The sequence below is a fragment of the Myxine glutinosa genome, chromosome 3 (assembly GCF_964187855.1).
Source record: "Myxine glutinosa chromosome 3, kmMyxGlut1.1, whole genome shotgun sequence".
In the NCBI taxonomy this organism is placed as follows: Eukaryota; Metazoa; Chordata; class Myxini; order Myxiniformes; family Myxinidae; genus Myxine; species Myxine glutinosa.
The window spans coordinates 53,410,155-53,431,395 of NC_136263.1; the positions used below are offsets into that span (position 1 = coordinate 53,410,155).

General features: G+C 45.3%; 1 protein-coding gene across 1 annotated transcript in view; it reads right to left on the reverse strand.

Moving 5' to 3' along the window:
• The window catches only part of LOC137423562 (uncharacterized), an 83,095-nt gene that overhangs the window by 3,560 nt on the left and 58,294 nt on the right, over positions 1–21,241 (reverse strand). Inside the window, exons 8-19 of the mRNA XM_068110853.2 lie at positions 21,023–21,093; positions 20,709–20,817; positions 20,343–20,471; positions 20,106–20,197; positions 18,345–18,586; positions 16,199–16,299; positions 15,105–15,215; positions 14,817–14,973; positions 14,517–14,662; positions 14,243–14,384; positions 13,968–14,042; positions 22–306 (exon numbers count right to left, since the gene is read on the reverse strand). Coding sequence (XP_067966954.2) covers positions 22–306; positions 13,968–14,042; positions 14,243–14,384; positions 14,517–14,662; positions 14,817–14,973; positions 15,105–15,215; positions 16,199–16,299; positions 18,345–18,586; positions 20,106–20,197; positions 20,343–20,471; positions 20,709–20,817; positions 21,023–21,093 — 1,660 coding nt within the window. The remainder of the gene's footprint in view (positions 1–21; positions 307–13,967; positions 14,043–14,242; positions 14,385–14,516; positions 14,663–14,816; positions 14,974–15,104; positions 15,216–16,198; positions 16,300–18,344; positions 18,587–20,105; positions 20,198–20,342; positions 20,472–20,708; positions 20,818–21,022; positions 21,094–21,241) is intronic.

Here is a 21,241-nt window from a genome sequence, read left to right on the forward strand (position 1 = left end):
AATTTCAGATACAAGCCATACCTTGGCTAGTCACTTGGCAGTGCCTCAAAGCATCCAATGATCCTCTGGGTGCCATTCCCAGCAGACCAGGTGGGGGTCCAGGTGGTCTCAGGCCATATGGCCTCATAGTCAAGGGTGTGGGTAAGCCAGGTGGAAGAGAAGGCTGCAAAGGTATCCGCACCATCACCTCATTGGGTAATTCTGATCCTCGGGTAACTTGCGGTACTTGCAGGGCTTGAGGGATACGCATGGCCTGTGACGTCCGCAGGGCCTGAATGGCTTGTGAAGCTTGCAGTAACTGTGAGGCTGGGAAAGGCAGGTGGTTGTGGTAAAATATGGTTGGACTTCAAGATTGCAAAGTACATCGTAATGCAAAGCTCAATATGGAAAAGATTGCCTTCTTTCATTGGGTGATTGACAAACAAAGATCTTTGTTTTTATTATTACAAAAAGACTCATTTTAAACAAGGCTGAGATGATAGAGTCATTGGTAAATCACACCATTTGCCATCAGTATGTATTTCTAAATCACCTTGAGGACCTATCCCCAAGGTAATTCACATAAATTATTCAAAGGATCGAGCAATTAACTGTTTCTAAATAAAAGTCAAAGACCAAAAAAAAAACATGCAAGTTTACAATAAAAGAACATCATGAAGCACAGTTAAAGGATCTCTTGTAAAAAGGATCTCTTATGAATACCCAATGGAAGAATATTCTATCACTGGGTGCCAAAAATGAGATTATATATAACTGACAAACCGATCGAAGCAAGGGTGGAAATCACTCCATTTATGACGACAAAACGTCTGATGCCCAACGTGGAGATCGGTTTCTGAGCTTTGGGACGTGGAATGTTGGGACAATGACAGGGAGATCAGGAGAAGTGGTGGAAGTATTGGTCAGAAGAAGAGTGGACATATGTTGTGTGCAGGAGACGAGATGGAAGGGAAGTGGTGTGAGAATGGTGAATGGTAGGCAGGGACAGAAACACAAGTTTGTGTGGCAAGGGTGCCCAGAAGGCATGAATGGTGTTGGTGTCCTGTTTTCTGAGGAGTTTTAGACAGTGTGGTGAGTGTGACTAGAGTGAGTGAAAGGTTGATGATGGTGCAAATGATGATTGGAAAGCTCTTGGTGAACGTCATCTCGGGATATGCTCCGCAGGTTGGTCGGAGCGATGAAGAGAAGGACAAGTTCTGGTGTGCGAGAGAACCTGATGGAAAACGTGAAAGAGGAGGAAGTTGTTGTGGTAGGAGGAGACCTAAATGGACATCTGGGAAGGAGTATGGATGGTTTTGAGGGAGTTCATGGGGGTTACGGATATGGTGTGAGAAATGGAGAAGGTGAAAGAATTTTGGAGTTTGCTGATTTGTAATACTCAGTTCCAGAAAGTGGATAATAAGCTTTTTACGTACACGTCAGGTGGGTCGACGACAACCGTTGACTACCTGCTGGTGCGCAGACGAGATAGGGGGCACCTCCGGGACACAAAGGTGAACCCGGGGGAGGAGGCTGTTCCACAGCATCACTTGGTTGTCTGCGACATAAGGGTGAAAAGGTGCGAGGAGAGCTCGGCGGGTGAAGTATCAACCGAGAATGATGGTGTGGAGGTTCAAAGAGGTGACAGTCAGGGAGGCATTAAAAGAGATGCTGAGTCGGGTAGAGGATGATGTGGTTGAGCTTGAAAGTGGTTGAATGTCAATGAAAGATAGTCTGTTGGGAGACGTTGGTGAGGTATGTAGATGGACAAAAGGACCACCGAGGCACTCGGAAACATGGTGATGGGATGATGAAGTTGGAAAGAAGATTGACAAGAAGAGGAAGAAGTTCAAGGAGTGGCAAAAGGCGAAGGGTACGGGGGCAGAAAATGCAGAGCACGAAAGTTATAAGGCAGCCAAGAAGGCTGCAAAGAAAGAGGTAGCAAAGGTGCAGGAGGCACGTAGGAAAATGTTCGGAGAACGCTTGGATTTGGAAGAGGGTCAGAGAGCGGTATTCAGGATTGCAAAGCAGATAGCGAAAGAGAGGTGTGATGTGATGGGGGTGAGTTGCTTGAAGCATGACGTGGGACAAATGGTTGTGGACCCAGATGGAATTAAAGGAAGATGGAAGAGATATATGGAAATACTGTTGAATGCAGATAATGAATGGGATAGCAACATAGAGAGTAACCCAGTTTTAGGACCGGCAGAGAAGATAACCGAGAAGGAAGTTGAGGAAGCGATAAAAGCAATGAAGGGTAGAAAAGCGGGAGGGCCAACGGGAGTTGTGGGAGATATGTTGAAGGCAGCGGGAAATTGGGGTGTGAAGAGAATGACAGAGATCTGTAATCTGGTGGTGAAAGAAGGCCGCATTCCAGTGGATTGGGAACTGAGTACCCTCGTCCCTCTATGCAAGGGGAAAGGTGACCCTCTGGAGTGTGGCTCATAACGAGCGATAAAGTTATTGGAGCATGGAATGAAGGTATTGGAAAGAGTGTTGGAGAGGAAGATAAGGAAGAAAGTGAAGATTGACGAAATGCAGTTTGGATTTATGCCAGGAAGAGGAACGACAGACGCACTTTTTATTGTGAGGCAGTTGCAGGAGAAGTACATGGAGAAGAGGAAGAAGTTGTTTCTTGGGTTTGTTCATCTGGAGAAAGCATTCGATAGGGTTCCACGTGAAGTATTGACATGGGCATTGAGGAAGTTAGGAGTGGAGGAATGGTTGATCAGAGTAGTGATGGCAATGTACAAAAGAGCGCGCACTGCTGTAAGGACGAAGGACGGGAACAGTGGTGAGTTTGAGGTGAAGGTGGGAGTGCATCAGGGGTCGGTACTAAGTCCATTACTATTTGTAGCTGTGATGGAGGTGCTGGCTCGGAACGTAAAGGAGGGTTTGCCATGGGAGTTGTTGTATGCAGATGATCTGGTGTTGATTGCAGAAAGTATGGATGGACTGAAGGAGAAGATTAGCAAGTGGAAGGAATGCATGGAGACAAAAGGTCTGAAGGTGAATGTGGTAAAGCATGTGGTGAGATGGAAAGAACTGGGAAGTGGCCGTGTGCTGTGTGCAGGAAGGGTGTCGGAGTGAATTCCATTCAATGTACAATGTGCGCTGAGTGGGTTCATCAAAAATGTAGTGGTGTGAGAGGGTCATTAACCAGTGTGGCAGCTACATTCAAGTGTAAGGTGTGCACAGAGGGAGCTGCAGATGGAGGAAATGTTGAGTTGGATCTTGGAGATGGCGTGAAGCTGGAAGGTGTGAAAACATTTAGTTACCTAGGAGACATGCTGAATGGAGAAGGTGGATCAGACTCGGCAACGGTTGCTGGAGTGATATGTGCATGGAAGAAGTTTCGGGAACTGAGTGGCGTGCTGATGAGGAGGGGAGTGTCGTTGAAGCTGAAGGGAAAGGTGTATGCTGCATGTGTGAGAAGTGTTATGATTTATGGGAGCGAGACATGGGTAATGAACGTAGAGCAGCAACGAAGGCTGGAAAGGGTGGAAATGCGAATGGTTCGGTGGATGTGCGGAGTATCGTTGAGAGAGAGGAAGACAAATGATGAATTGCGAAAGATGATGGGAATAGAGCCTGTGATGGATGCTGTGAAGAGAAACAGTTTGAGATGGTTTGGTCATGTGTTGAGGAAGGATGAAAGTGACTGGTTGAGAAGAGTGATGGAAATGAATGCAGAAGGAAGTAGTGGACGGGGAAGACCGAGAAAGACTTGGCTAAAGATGGTTGAAGGAGAAATGCGGGCAAGGGGGTTAACAAGGGGAGATGCAGAAAATAGGGCAAAATGGAGAAGATTGTCATGGGGACCCCAAGGCTAACCCCCGCTCTTGCAGGGAAAATGGCCTTAAAATGCCTGTTGTTGTGACAGACAAACAGACAAACAGACAAACACACACACACACACACACACACACACACACACACACACACACACACACACACACACACACACACACACACACACACACACACACACACTTTGTTTTGTCTGTCTATCTGTTGTCTGGCTCTCTTATCCGTCTGTATTTATCGTAAGAATGCCCTTGTGTATTGTATGTGTAATGCAATTTTGTATTTTGTCTATCTATCTGATGAAAGCAGATCCCTGGTGTTGGGCTAGCGGCTAGGGTGCCGGCTTAGGATCCTAGGATCCTGGGTTCGAATCCCGGTCAATCGCTGAATTAACGCCAGGGGGGTTGACTCAGCCTGTCATCCTTCCGAGGTCGGCAAATTTGAGTACCAGTTCACTGGTAATTCCCTGCTTGTCGTTGAAGGCGGCAAAAAGGGTTGGCGTCAGGAAGGGCATCCGGCCGTAAAACATTGCTTCAAAAAGGGGACCGAAAAACAACAACAACCACAGTTCCCGAAAAAGGCCAACCCCCGCTTGCGGGGAAAAATGGCCTCTAAAGGTGGTGTTTTTAATTTTTTATCTGATGAAAGCATGTGTGATCGATGCAACAATGTGCTTTCACTTTTATGAGGGTGATGGGAAGTGGGGGACGGAAGGGGGGAAGGTTGGTGGGGTTTGGAAGAGCAAAGATGTGACACGAGTTGGGTAAGGGGGAAGGGGGGGGAAGAATAAGACCTCAGCTGGGGTGGGCAGGGGTGAGGGGAGGTTGAGGAGTTGTGGTGTGGAGGTGGGGGGGAGGGGGTGTTGGGAGTGGGTTTGAAGGCTTAGAATGTGGAAGGCAGGGGAGGGATTGCAGCCTTTGGGATGGGAGGGGGAGGTTGGGGACTTAGGAGTGGGGCTTGATGCTTGATGACTTGGGGTTTGCGAGGAGGATTTAAAGACTTGAGGATCTCAGGACCTCATGCTGAGATGTGGTGGAGTGAGGGTGGGGGAGGTGAGGGGGGAGGGGGGGAGAGGAGAGAGGTTGAAGGCTAGATGAGGAAAGGAGCTGATGAACCCATGTCACATTTTGCATTACGTGGAATTTCCTTGGGTCCCTGCCATTATGCTGTAAAGGAACATTTCTGTCAAACTCAAAATATTCCACACTGTATTGGAAACTTCCAGGCTGGACACCAATTGTTTTTGTTCTGTTTATTATTAGCTCACCTGGAACGAAGTGCAGGGTATCTAATGCGATGGCGCGTCGTCCGGCCGTCCTCGAAACTTCTCCAGAACCGCTGATGGGATTGCGACCAAATTTGGCAGAAATAATATTTGTGGTGTTGTGACTAAAGTTTGTTCACGGCATTAAAATATATATATATATAATCGGGATCTAAGGGGGTCTACTGGGGGTCAAAGTGGATCCAGGTTTGACCCCCCAAAATAGGATTTTGCATTTTCCTCTGAAACTACACAGATGATTTCGATGAAGCTTCACCATAACATTCACCACCAGTGATGTACCAAAGTTTGTTCACAGCATTAAAAAAAAATCTGCCCCTGTGGGGATCTATGGGGGGGTTGCCCCATAAAATCTGTGTTTGCTTTCTTCTCAGAAAATACATACACAATTTTGATAAAACGTCACCACAACCTTCATCATCCGTGATGTACCAATATTTGTTCAAGGCATTGGAAAAATTTGAGACTGAGGAGGTACACGGGGTGGGGGAGGGGGAGGTTGCCCCACAAAATAGGTATTTTTTTGTTTGTTTATTTAAAGTCTTTTGATTATGTTAGTATGATCTACATGCTGCCCTGTCTTCTAGCAACCATTGAAATTGGTTCAAAATACCTTTAGTCAGTGCAGTATACTGTTTATTATACCAGGTGAGCACCAGGGGTATTGCCCCAATGTTTTTACTTGAAAACGTGGCGGAATTACATGTTTATTCGCTTTTAAATTCATTTTCTCGGCAACAGTTGGTCCAATCGACACAATTTTCACAGTAGAATCTGTCTAATAATGTACATTTAAAAAATAATTATGACGTCATAGGTCACGTGGTACGGGCGTCATCTTGGAAAAAAAACAAAAAACTTTGGACATTTTTGGAACTGATGTATGAAAAATGTTGAAACTTCGGACACGTCAGGAACGCACTATGGAGAACAACATTTGATAACAATGACTGAATCGGTGCCTTCATTATATCATAATTGGATGTGTCAAATGCTTTATCCAATCAGGTATGAAATTTTTTGAGGGTCATCAACGAAGAAACTTAGTGACTTAATGACAGATGGCAGAACACTTGTTACGGTTCACCAGAGGACCTGGGTTCGACTCCCGGTATGGGCATGTAATTTTCCCACATATATCAATTTGATGACAAAACTCAATTGATGACATCATTGGTGTCACGGATTGGTAGCCATATTGGATGGAACATAAAAACTTCAAAAATCTTCTCCAGAACGGCTGACCAGGTCGATGCGAAACTTCATGCACATGATCTACTGTACTTGTGGAATATAGAGTGTAATTTTTAACGTCATAGGTCACAAAGTCTGGCAGCCATATTTTTAATCTAAAACCTTTAAAAATGTTCTCTAGAACGGCTGGACAGATGGAGGGGAAACCTCACACACGTTCCCCATGCCTTGGGGATACCAGGGAATTCACGAATAAATCATAGGTCACATCATCTGGCACCCATATCGGATGGTACGAAAATCTTAAAGGGACACACAATTTTGAAGCAAACACAGAATTGAGGCATTCGGCCTTCTCTTGGGTGGTGTCGGCTGTGGTGCCATTTGAAGTGAGGAAATGGATGGAAGGGGGAGCATACACCAGAGACAGTCTTGACAAGGCGCCACCAGGTTTTAGAGGAGGGAGACATGTTTGAAAGCTTATTCTCGAGATTGGGCAGACGTTGTTTTCTGGCTCTCCGGAGAGGAGGCACACATTTGTTACAGACTTTGTGGAATTATCTGAGGTTGCCTTTGGTTGGATTTGCCCAATTTGCTTGTCTGATCACCTCAACCTCAGCCTCAACAACATGACAATTACTGTTTATTTTACACGTTAGTCCTTAAGTTTCAAATCGACCCATTAACGCTCATCTTCAACTTAGAATCACAAATTACGACACTTGATGTGCTTGGCCAGGGTCGCCCAGTACATCTTTAAATTACATGCCATTGAAACATGAGTGCAGTACGACAATGAATTACATACTATTGAAACCTGAGCGTGTATTTTTACACACTATTGAAACCCGAGTACGTCTATTAATTAAACAAGTGCAGATTGGCACCACAGAGGCACAGGCCTGTATTAACTGAGCATAATGACTCAACCGAAGTTGCTGTATTGTCATGATTTACATCAATGATAATACAAACGTTTTTTTTTTGCACAAATTTATTTGTAACATTAGTGATTTTATGTATTTTAATTTAATTGTAATCTAACAATGGCGTAGTCATGCTTGTTTGCTACTTTAGTTTAAGAGGATAGCATGACCTGGGTGGGGATTCCAGTTAGCAAATGATGATGCAACAACAACAACAACAGGCATTTTAAGGCCATTTTCCCTGCTTGAGTTGGGGTTAGCCTTGCAGACCCCGTGGCAATCTTCTCCATTTTGCCCTATTTTCTACATCTTCCCTTGTTAACCCTCTTGCCCGCATTTCTTCTTCCACCACCTTTAGCCAAGTCTTTCTCTGTCTTCCCCATCCTCGACTTCCTTCTACATTAACTTCCATCACTCTTCTCAACCAGTCACTTTCATCCTTCCTCAATACATGACCAAACCATCTCAACCTGTTCCTCTTCACAGCATCCATCACAGGCTCTATTCCCATCATCTTTCGCAATTCATAATTTGTCTTCCTTTCTCTCAACGACACTCCGCACATCCACCGAACTATTCGCATTTCCACCCTTTCCAGCCTGCGTTGCTGCTCTACCTTCATTACCCATGTCTCGCTCCCATAAATCATAACACTTCTCACACATGCAGCATACACCTTTCCCTTCAGCTAAAACGACACTCCCCTCCTCGTCAGCACACCACTCAGTTCCCGAAACTTCTTCCATGCACATCTCACTCCAGCAACCGTTGCCGAGTCCGATCCACCTTCTCCATTCAGCATGTCTCCTAAGTCGCAAAATGTTTTCACACCTTCCAGCTTCACGCCGTATCCAACATCCAACTCAACATTTCCTCCATCTGCAGCTCCTTCTGTGCACACCTTACACTTGAATGTAGCTGCCACACTGGTTAATGACCCCCTTAGACCACTACATTTTTGATGAACCCACTCAGCGCACATTGTACATTGAATGGAGTTCACTCCGACACCGTTCCTGCACACAGCACACGGCCACTTCCCAGTTCTTTCCACCTCACCACATGCTTTATGACTTGCCATCACCTTCGTCTTTCCGATATTCACCTTCACACCTTTTGTCTCCATACATTCCTTCCACTTGCTCATCTTCTCCTTCAGTCCACCCATACTTTCCGCAAACAACACCAGATCATATGCACACAACTCCCACGGTAAACCCTCCTTTACATTCTGAGCCAGCACCTCCATCACAGCTACAAATAGTAGTGGACTTTGTACTGACCGCTGATGCACTCCCACCTTCACCTCAAACTCACCACTGTTCCCATCCTTCGTCCTTACAGCTGTGCGCGCTCTTTTGTGCATTGCCATCACCACTCTGATCAACCATTCCTCCACTCCTAACTTCCTCAATGCCCATGTCACTACTTCGTGTGGAACCCTTTTGAATGCTTTCTAAAGATCAACAAACCCAAGAAAGAACTTCTTCCTCTTCTCCATGTACTTCTCCTGCAATTGCCTTACAATAAAAAGAGCGTCTCGCGTTCCTATTCCTGGCAAAAATCCAAACTGCATTTCGTCAATCTTCACTTTCTTCCTTATCCTCCTCTCCAACACCCTTTCCAATACCTTCATTCCATGCTCAAATAACTTTATCGCTCAACACGAGCCACAGTCCAGAGGGTCACCTTTCCCCTTGTATAGAGGGACGAGGTTACTCAGTTCCCAATCCACTGTAATGCGGCCTTCTTTCACCACCAGATTACAGATCTCTGTCATTCTCTTCACACCCCAACTTCCTGCTGCCTTCAACATATCTCCCACAACTCCCGTCGGCCCTCCCGCTTTTCTACTCTTCATTGCTTTTATCGCTTCCTCAACTTCCTTCTGTTATCTTCTCTGCCGGTCCTAAAACTGGGTTACTCTCTGCATTGCCATCCCATTAATTCTCTGCATTCAACAGCATTTCCATATATCTATATATATATAAACAGTCACATGAAAAAGTAAGTACACCCCATGTAAAGTTTTGACTTTTTCAACATATTTCAACATGCAGCTATTTGATCTTCATTTCAACAATATTGAGAGATAAAGGTGATATAATATAACAAATATCATGAAGCATTTACATTTTGTAATCCATTATATAATTTAAATAAACATAAATGCAAATTTCGCATGTGGAAAAAGTAAGTACACCCCTACATTTATCACTACTTCAAATACCTAAAATTAGAATCAGGTGCACCAGCTCAGGTGCAAATGATTAGAACATCGTTAGAGATGTACCCTGTGTTCCCGGTGTGTACCCTGGTTAGAATAGGTACACCGTATCCCTGCGTGTCGTAAGAGGCGACAAAGAGGGTTGGCGTCAGGAAGGTCATCCGGCCATAAAAACATTGCCTCAAAAAGAGAACCATGGCAATTACAACTACATATGGGCACTGGGCAGGGTCCAGCCCGAAGTGGAGATCGGTTTCTGAGGTTTGGGACATGGAATGTAGGGACAATGACAGGGAGATCAGGAGAAGTTCCTTCTTCTTCCTTCAACTTCGTTGTCGTTCTCGGTCAGCTTCGTTCGTTCAAAGTCGTTCAACTTCCTTCTCAGTTATCTTCTCTGCCGGTCCTAAAACTGGGTTACTCTCTATGTTGCCATCCTATTCATTCTCTGTATTCAACAGCATTTCCATATATCTTTTCCATCTTCCTTTAATTCCATCTGGTCCAGCAACGATTTGTCCCACTTCATCCTTCAAGCGACTCACCCCCATCACATCACACCTCTCTTTCGCTATCTGCTTTGCAATCCTGAATACCGCTCTCTGACCCTCTTCCTATTCCAAGCGTTCTCCGAACATTTTCCTCCATGCCTCCTGCGCCTTTGCTACCTCTTTCTTTGCAGCCTTCTTGGCTGCCTTATAACTTTCACGCTCTGCCTTTTCTGCCCCCGTATCCTTCGCCTTCTGCCACTCCTTGAACCTCTTCCTCTTCTCATCAATCCTCTTTCCAACTTCATCATCCCACCACCCTGTTTCCGAGTGCCTCGGTGGTCCTTTTATCCATCCACATACCTCACCAACGGCTCCCAACAGACTATCTTTCATTGACATCCAACCACTTTCAAGCTCAACCACATCATCCTCGACCATACTCAGCCTCCCTCACTGTCACCTCTTTCAACCTCCACACCTTCATTCTCGGTTGGTACTTCACCCACCGAGCTCTCCTCGCACCTTTCACCCTTATGTCGCAGACAACCAAGTGGTGCTGTGAAACAGCCTCCTCCCCCGGGATCACCTTTGTGTCCCGGAGGTGTCCCCTATCTCGCCTGCGCACCATCAGGTAGTCAATGGTCGTCGTCGACCCACCTGACGTGTATGTCACAAGCGTATTATCCTCTTTCTGGAACCGAGTATTACAAATCAACAAACCAGCTCCATCAGCAAACTCCAAAATCCTTTCACCTTCTCCATTCCTCACACCAAATCCATAACCCCCATGAACTCCCTCAAAACCGTCTATACCCATTCCCACATGTCCATTTGGGTCTCCTCCTACTACAACAACAACAACTTCCTCATCTTTCACGTTTTCCATCAGCTTCTCTATAGCACACCAGAACTTGTCCTTCTCTTCATCGCTCCGACCAACCTGCGGAGCATATCCCGAGATGACGTTCACCAAGAGCTTTCCAATCATCATTTTCACCATTATCACCTTTCACTCACTCCAGTCACACTCACCACACTGTCTACAAACTCCTAATAAAACAGGACACCAACACCATGCACGCCTTCCAGGCAAAAAAACAAACTTGCTACACAAACTTGTATTTCTGTCCCTGCCTACCCTTCACCATTCTCACACCACTTCCCTTCCATCTCGTCTCCTGCACACAACATATGTCCACTCTTCTTCTGACGAATACTTCCACCACTTCTCCTTATCTCCCTGTCATTGTCCTGACATTCCATGTCCCAAACCTCAGAAACCGATCTCCACGTGGGGCATCAGACGTTTTGTCGTCATAAATGGAGTGATTTCCACCCTTGCTTCGATCGGGTTCCCCACCTTGATTTTTGACGAGGGAGTGAGGACCCCCACGGGGTGCTTCGGGCTGTACCCTCCCCATATGTAATTGTAATTGTCATGGTTCCCTTTTTGAGGCAATGTTTTATGGCCGGATGCCCTTCCTGACCCCAACCCTTTTAGTCGCCTCTTACGACACGCAGGGATATGGTGTACCTATTCTAAACCGGGGTACACACCGGTAGCAAATGATGCGAGTGTTAATAAAATTTGACTTCAGGAATGGACAGCCAGTTCGTGAATGACAAACGATGAAACAAGAAATTCCACATTTCTGTGGCACCTTCAGTCGAACGCCAGGGATTGACAGCAGATTCGTGAAGGACTTGCACAAAAAACGTACCGAGTCTGAATGTTGCTATATCCAGCAAAGGTGAAACTGCAAACCTCCTACCTACCTTACGCCACATGCTGGGACCCCAAAATGTTCCACAGGTTATTATATTTCCTTTTAGTAAAATATGCAACTGTAATGATTACTACACGCTGTCCCCCTATCATGGTGCCAGATCCTTCGGTCTGATCGGTGGACCTTTGTGGGGACATACATACGGACAGACAAATGCTGTTCTAGATGGCATTCCTATGGGCTACGTCATAATAAGGTTCAAGTGGTCTATAAAGCTCTAAATGGTCAAGGGTTCAAGCTGGTCTAATGGGTTTAAAGCGTCTTGTGTGTCAAAAGCATCTTGTGTGTCAAAAGCGTCTTACGTGTCAAAAGCATCTTACGTGTCAAAAGCGTCTTACGTGTCAAAAGCGTCTTACGTGTCAAAAGCGTCTTACGTGTCAAAAGCGTCTTACGTGTCAAAAGCGTCTTACGTGTCAAAAGCGTCTTACGTGTCAAAAGCGTCTTACGTGTCAAAAGCGTCTTACGTGTCAAAAGCGTCTTACGTGTCAAAAGCGTCTTACGTGTCAAAAGCGTCTTACGGGTCAAAAGCGTCTTACGGGTCAAAAGTGTCTTATGGGTCAAAAGCGTCTTATGGGTCTTGGTTGTCTTTAATGGTCTTCAGGGTTTTTGTGTCTTTAGGGTATTTTGGATCCTCTAGGTCATCTGGGTCTTTGGAGTATTTTGGGTCCTTTGGGGTATTTTCGGTCTTCAGGTTGCTTTGGATCTTCGGGTTATTTTGGGTCTTGGTGGTCTTGAGGGTACTGGGGGACTTAATGGGTCTTCAAAGGTCTAAGGGGTTGAAAGGTATATTCCAACAGTACGTAATTAATAGACGTATGTAATTCATATACGGGATGCAACCGATGTTCAAACAGTACATAATTGATAGATATAGAGTCACAAGGCTTCACACCTCACGGCTTCATGGACCGTGTTTTTCGGTTTCATATATATTTGAAGACGAATACGATGTTTTGGTCACAAATATACATACATACATACAACCATATACATTTGCTTCATTATAATAAGATGCATTTGTGTATCTACATAAATTCACTGGTGGAGGGAGGCTAGGGTGGAGGATGATGGGGAGTAGAACAGTGACAGGCACAGGGACATCATCAGGAAGGTTCATCTGCTTATTTTATATTTTCATAGCGGGGTGGGGGGGTGGGGGTGGGGGGGAGGAGGGGAGGGAGAAGTCGGTGGGTGAGGAATGCCGAAATCACCTTCATGCACTTCACTTTTTGAAAAGTGGAGGAGAGGAAAGCACCTTCACTTTTTGATGAGGCCATCTCACTGACATCACCATCATTACACATGTATATGCCCATCTGGACTCTCCTGAATTAGGCTGTAGCAGTGTAGCATCTGGTAGTCACTGTCCAATCTTCTGAAAACTCTTCTGCAATCATTTCCTTTGTGTCCTTCATCATCTTCAAACAACTCTATCAGATGACCTCCTTTCTAATGCATAAACTCCCGTTTCCTTCAGCCGCTCATTATAGCTTTGTCTAGCTAGCCACAGAATGAAGCTAGTTGCTCTACGCTGCACCCGTTCTCTGGCAACTTTGTCCTTCCTCAGATGTGGCGACAAAAACTGCCCACATTATTTGAGGCGAGGCCTCCCTAAATTCCTGTAGAATGTTAACACAACCTCTTTTGATTTATAATTAATCCTCTCGTGTATACAACCCAAAACCCTATTAGCTTTACCTTTAGCTGCAAGGCACAGCTGTCTGCTTACCTCCCCAGATGTAGTACTACCCCCAGATTATTCTCCTGTGTCACATACTCCAAGACAGTGAGGGGGAAGGGCATCAAAAATGTATCTCTGAAGTTTGACCTCAAGTTATTTTTCCATGATTTATTCTCCCAGAAAAACCTCGTCAATTCAAGAATGCAATGAGTATGGGCAATGAGAGTTACACCATCGGAAAGAGCATGAAAAACGGAGTCGATTAAGCCGAACTTGGTTTTTTTTCCCCTTTGTTTTTGAAATTCCGATTTCCAAGGGCTCACTTTAAATAGTTGAAGCACAACTTACCTCTCTGCTCAACCACCTTGTCTATTTTTGCCTCGAGCTTCATGCCTCACCGGAAACTACTTGCTCTTTACATTGCACATTTGCTCCTTGGAAGTTGTCCATTTGAGGTTATCATAAAATGTTTGCAAACATGCACTAATCAGAAAGTCAACACGACACAGTGATGGGTATTGCTAGTACAGGACAACATCGTTTTTACTACTGACAGCATATGTTCTTCAAAGACTCAAATAGATGACACTTACTTGCCGGTGACATCTGCACAGGAGGGAGGCTGACAGGAGGTGGCACAATAGGTAATGGACCTGAGACCATAAAGCCTACATGAAAACAAAAAAGTAGAAGCAAATGACATCACGAGCCTAGCATCAACTGATGTCATCCATCAACAGCGTTTCATTAGCACTTCAACCACCTACAAACCTGTACACAAAATAAATGCAGTATCGGACACGCGTGCACGGAGAGAGGGAGAGTGCACATTATTCGCTGCAACACCTTCAATAGTCCCAAAGCATACCAGGTGGTGGCTGACTGGGGTTGAAGGGAGGCCGTGCGAATGGCGGATGAAGCAGAGATGGAGCAAACGGAGGAGCCACCATTGCTGGTAGGTTGGTGGGAAAGCCCAGCGCTTGGACAAGACCTAGTGAGACTGGCGGTACCTGGGGATGCAAGGTACAAGCTGTCAAGTATACAGAATTTAATGCTCAGAAATGGCACAACGTGCATGCACATGCAATTAGGAAAAGTCAAACTGTATCACGACCGCAGATTCCACTGGAGTTTCACACTACCTGGAGGGTGCGTGTGATAATGGGGGGAGGAATGGTATTCACAGGTTCACTGATAGTAGGGGTGGAAGGAGTAAATTCTGGGCTTCCCTCTTCAGATTTGACTTCGGTGACATCTCGCTCAGATGTAAACTTTTTCACTTCCCACTCTGTGTGCGAAATGATGGTGAGTGGAGGAGAAAAAGGTGGGAGGAGTTGGTGGTGGGGGATGATTACATACAAATATCAATCGGAAATAGAAAGATCACAATGTGACATTTCGCCAAAACTCTAAAATGAAAAGAATACAGAGAGCAAAAATACCTGGATTCACGCTGTCCTGATCAATAATTCCTCCATCAGTGAAGGATTCCAACATTTCTGGCTTTATCAAATCCCAAGGTATAAAGGAAACACCAAGATCCACATCCCAAAACTTTTTGTGCTCACTTTTGACCCCCTTATTCAGTGCCCAAGCAATCTGTAGCAAACAGAGCACAAACCGAATATTGAAAACAAGCCGACATCACGAACCCCAAGAAAGGTCAAATCAGACTGTTCAATCACGGTACGCATCTTAGAAACTGACGCGCAGAGCACACGACAAGTCACCTTGATGATCTTTGAATGGATCTTGAGACCCTTGCTGAGCTTGTGCAATGCGCGGAGTGCATCGTGTCGATTGTTCATACACACATATGCACAGCCTCGTGGTGGGATCATCTGCAACAAGAGTGCAGAGTGGAGGAAAGGCGTGCATCTCCTTAGTTATTCACCGCCAGCATTCTCGAAAGATCCAAACTTGTGAAACAGCTGAATGGTAAATTATGTCAAAGGTGATACTTTTCGTGACAAATGCAGCTGTAAATAAAATCTCATCACCAATCAGCCCCGCAATAAAAATTGGAAGAGGAAAACTTGACATGACTCCTAACTCTGGCCTAAAGATTTGCGCCCACAAAGAGAAACCTGGGCAAATGCGACAGCTGAACATTTAATTCTTAAAACTCAAATCAAATGGGAAAAAAGAAAAAAAAAAGAAAAAAAAAGGGTTCAGCATGGAAATGTATTGACTTCCCACCACCGAAAATAATTCCCATCTTATTTCACTTGGTTGAATATATTACAGCACAGGCTTTGCCAATTACCATACCGACATCAGAATCGTGCAATTTCACTCAAGAATGACCGTGTGACCCACCTCGTCTCTAAATATTTCAGTTTTAACAACAGTACCTGATCTGTTTTTAAATACAGGAGATAAAATACTCTCAACTTTGCAAGAGTAAAGATGTACTTAATTTCCCCGTGAGTGCAGCGAGAAATGACATTATAGTGACGTCATAATGACGACATCGCCAGGACCAGAAGTTACGTCACTTCTCCAAAGCTCAGTGGCTGTGTTTGCCTGAAATAAAGTCAGGCGTGCTCCCATGTATTTGGCTGCATGTGCATCACCTGTGTTGCAGCTCCATGAGCCTTAGACACTGTAAAAATAAAAATAATAAAAACAAAAAGTCCACCGATTTACTCATGAACAATGTTGTGCGTTTCAATGCATACAACTCAACACTATCTTAGTCCCAAAACAAATTATTCCATTTGACTTTCTTAATAAGAAAGGAACAAACATTAATCCGAGATGTCAGTTTCTGTAAATAGCAGTGTATTACATTTCATTGGCTTATCAAGGCAGACGAACGTACATTGATCGACTCAATCGGCCCAAAATCCTGAAAGAGCGACGCAATGTCCTGTTGCGTGATTCGTTTATCCAACTGTCCGACCCATAGCGTCGTAGAGCACACTGCAAAAACAAAAGGCCAAGATCCATATGGATGAATATGCACGTGGTGTCAAGAGACATTTTACACTTACACTTACACACTTACACACACACACTTACACACACACACTTACACACACACACACACACACACACACACACACACACACACACACACACACACACACACACACACACACACACACACACACAAGCAACAGATCACGGGAAAATATTACGACCATCAGAAACTACACGACGATGCTTTTACCAGATCATATAAGAGGCAACAGACGGGGATGGCAGCATAGCTTAGAGGAAGCGCACTGGGAAACAACATTTTGAGTGCAGCTGACCATTAGTTACGAATATGTAGTTGCTAGTTCGAGCACAGAACTAGCTGTGTGCGTGGGTGGCACTGGAGAATATAAACTAGAAGAAAATGGTCGATTTATCCGGTGTGAAAGATAAAAAGGTGTTGACGTTTCGGGCTCCAACCTTTGTCGGTGCAACACAAAGAGAAATAGAGACGGGGAAATTGGAAGTGGTTGCTGGAGGGCAGGTGACGTCACCAATGACCTTAACGCTGATGAGATATAGGTGAGCAATCATGAGTGATGCACACAACTTGGACCAATAAGTGTTACTCACCTGTATCATGTCAAGAGTGAGGTCATTGGTCACGTCACCTAACTTGTATCAACCACTTCCCGTTTGTCTGTCTCTCTTTCTCACCCACCTTCACCCTCCCGCATCCATTATCTATATCTATATCTCTATCTCTATCTCTATCTCTATCTCTCTCTCTCTCTCTCTCTCTCTCTCTCTCTCTCTCTCTCTCTCTCTCTCTCTCTCTCTCTCTCTCTCTCTCTCTCTCTCTCTCTCTATCTCTATCTCTATCTCTATCTCTATCTCTCTATCTCTATCTCTCTCTCTCTCTCTCTCTCTCTCTCTCTCTCTCTCTCTCTCTCTGGCAAAGGGTAAAGCCCAAAACATCAGCACCTTTTAATCTTTCATAGTGGATAAATCACCCATTTTCTTCTCGGTTATGTTGTTACCTCTGTCACCGAAGGTGGGCTAAGGATATGTTTTCACCTGTGTCTGTATGTCTGTCTGTCTGTCTGTGAAGAAGATATCCCAAAATGTTGTAGACGGATACGGTCGAAATTTGGTGGAGTTTGGGTGTACTGTATGATGAGGACAAAATGATTAGACTTTGGTGAAAATCCGGATCCGGATACTTTCATTTTTTTAATTCCGAAGTCATTCTTCGCCATTGAGAAATGGGGCCAGAAATGACATATAGCATGCTATTTCCAAACGTTGTGGACGACGTATGACAAAACCCAAGTGGATGAGTTGGTTAAGTGACAAGAACAAGCCGATTTGATTCTGCTTCAGAGCCGTATCCAGATCCGACCTATCAGTGGGATACAAAACGTAACCTGTTCAGCCTGGTGGAGGCATGCGCTCTACTGAGTGCCGTTCTAGTTATATTACATCAATGGTAATGGTTTGGGAGGACTGCTCAGATGCAGCACACTCACCTTTGAGCTGTCAGTTCTGGGTTTGATTCCTGACCAGATTATAACTGCCACCGTACTTCACAGGCAGGATGTTATATCAATGTGTATGCTGTCTAATAGATGGGATATTGAGCTGGTTTTTTGTCTGCCGGCATTGGTTGGATGTAAGTTAAAAATCCCACAGTATATTTGCACGAACAGGCCAATGTGTGCTGTAACCCTGGCAAGATTCCAAATTCCTGCAGTCACAACTGCTGTTAGAGCAATGACGGACCACACAGCACGATCCTTCTTATGAGGTTACTTTGGAAGAATAGACCCAGTCCTTGAGCAAACCACCTAGTGGAGGGATGCAATAGAACAATACTAAGCAATTCATTGAAGAATATATTGCCAAATTATGCAGTTATGCAGTTACAAACCGAGGGCTGGCAGTGTGGCCTAGACGTACACTCACTCATCTCTAACCATTCTAGCCATGGTTTGAAGGATTTTACATAAGCCCAATGGCTAAATCACCAATATCCTGGCAGCACTTACCACTGAGTATGGCATTCTGAAGAGGGGGTAGGCCCCGGCGCTGGCGGTCCTGCTCCCGGCGTTCACGTGACAATGACCGTGATGAACGGCGAGGCCGGCGGTCCCGGTCACGGCCTCTGTCCCTGTCCCTGTCTCTATCCCTCTCTCGCTCTCTGTCCCTGTCCCGAGAACGCCTTCGCCGCTCCCCTTTGTAGTGTGAGTGAGAGTGTGAGTGTGAGTGTGATCTGTGGCTGCTAGGAGACCTTTGGGTAAAGGAAGGGAAGAAGAAAGAATAATTCAAATAAAAGCATTCTCAAATAAAAACAACTTATAGTGAGACGCATTAATCCATCACTTTTTTTGTATACAAAATGAAGGCTTGTGCAAGAGCTACAACACAGAATGAATCAAGCAGAGAGAGAAGAGGATGGAGGGAAACCAATAACAGAGCTGAGGGACAAAATAGAAGAATATAGACGAATAAGTGATGTGGGGAAGAATATGGGGTAGGGCATACAGGGTGACCAGGATGCAAAAAAGAAGCAAATTCACAGGAATAAATAAATGAACATTTGGAATATGGCATTGGGGAGGATTAACGAGGGTAGAAAAGATCATGGTTTTGGATGGGGGATGATCTGAGATGGTAGTAAGCAGCTGTCTTGAAGACCTGGAGAGAAGAATTAGGCTAAAGAGAACATGGAAGTCGTTGTTGTTGTATAGCCCCGGACAGTTCTCTCGAACAAGCCCGAGGCAGGAAGACAACCGATCGATCTCGCTTGAGCGACCCAGAGATTCCCCACATCCAGGATGGTGTACCCACACCTTCACAAAGTCAGGGCCATGACAGAGTTAGAGAGAGGGAGGGTGAGAAAGAGGGGGAGAGAGAGAGAAGAGACAAGAGGGAAAGGGCCAGTCTATGGGGAACGATCGGCAATCTGACCGTGACCGGGCTGCCCTCACAAATCTGGTCAGCAGGGAAGAATGAGGAAAATTTGGTCCCCGACTTGCACTGGGTGGGTAGGGGGGGGGGGGGGGGTACAACCACCGTGAGGAGGCATCCCCAATAAGAATATGGAAGTTGGTCCCACAAGTGGAAACAAAAGTGGAACAAATGAGTGGAGGTGAACAGTGATTCTGTATTTTAGGAGGTTCACCAGAAGGAGGTTACTAGAGGACCAGGTGAACCCTGCAGAAACCTGGAGGGGGACACAGAGCAGGAAGGGAGCAGAGGGTTCAGGACCAGAAAGTAGGTGGTAGAAGACAGAGAGACCACCGACCGGTCTGTGATGAGAAAGTGATGGGGGCATTGACTCAGCTTCATCGCGGAGGATTTCAGTGATCTTGAAGATCTTGGTTTCCATGGCATTGAGCTGAGCAAGGTGTGAGGAAGCCCAGAGAGGGGTGCAGTACTCCTTCAAACTGCAGATGAAGGACTTGTAGGTGGATAGGAGTTCAGGTGTGCCAAAAAAGGACTTTGCACAACGGAGGATGCCCAGTCGATGACTGGCTTTGGAGGCCAGCTTAGAAATGTGGTTTGCCCAAGAAAAATCATATCTGACAGTGAGGCCCAAGAGTTTGAGTGACTGAACCTCTTCAAGAGGATTGTTACGAAAGCAGATTGGGGGGGTTGGGGGGGGGGGGGGTTAATGCAGACTTTACAGTTACAATCTTTGGGAAAAGACGAGCTCAAAACAAAAATGATTGAAACAATTTGAAAGGCAGGAAATTGACAGTTATATCAGCAAGGTGTTCCAGAGCAGTGCGGGCTGCATGCCTGACCTGCTCCGTGACCGATGCTGCTGCCTGAAGTCTCCTGGAGCTGGTACTTCCTCTGGCTGCTCAATCTCCATGTCCAACTCCATGTCCACCGACTGAGGGTACACACACAAAGGCCATAAACTGGATGTAATGCCCACAAAAGTACTGTTTGTTAAACCAATGAAAAACCCACAATCTACAATGAAGCAGAAGAGCCAAAATTGTATTTTTGTTCAACAAACGATATGCTGTGATGACCTGTTCAACAGGTGGAGGATAGGTTGGGGGCGGAGCTGGTGGCGGGTAGGCCTGAGTGTATGGTGTGAAGGTTGGTACTTGTACTTGGTTTGGTGAGTACATCTGGATTTGTGGCTCAGGTTCTGTAAGCTGGAAGAAGGAGAGGCATGATCACAGTTAGAGAAAGCAAGGACAGAATACAAGAAAGATAGAAAAATATAAATACCCGCATAGTACAATATGCACCGAGCTCTCACCAATTGATATAGATTTGTTCCGGATATTTAAAATCGATTAACACTCGGAATTTGCGAGAATCGTTTCTTTCATTATAAATAAATATCATTTTTTTTAAATCAAATAAAATCAATGCCCACTTGACCTCACCCTTGCCAGCTGTTCCTGGAAAGTCTCTTCCTGAGGCACAGAAAGGCGCGTGTGAATTTCCTCAGCATCGTCTACGGGCTTCACCGGCTCGTCCTCATCTGGTAGGAAGCTAAGTGGGAGGAAAGACTCATTACTCACTTCCATGTCCATAATCGAAAGCATTCACCTCCTCATCTTACAATGCTTACGCACAATCCCTATGCCACGTATCTTTCATGAGAACATCCACATGTGGCTAAGGGAAAAACTGGCAAGGATGGACGACAATAAAAAGGAGGGAACTTCTCGGTGAGGCAATCGTAGATAAGGCCTACCAGAGTTCAGGCTCAGGCTTGTCCTCCATTGGCTCTGGTTCATCATCGTAATCGAACCTGTCCAGCAATTTCTGTGGGGCACAGGCAAGAAATGAGCCCGTGAGGTACGGCAGGGTGAGAGTTTAGGGTTAATGCAGCAAAGCATAAAACAGTTTTGGGCTGATGGTGAAGCTCAAGAAGAAACACGTAACGTTTTGTTCACAGAACACTTAATGCCTT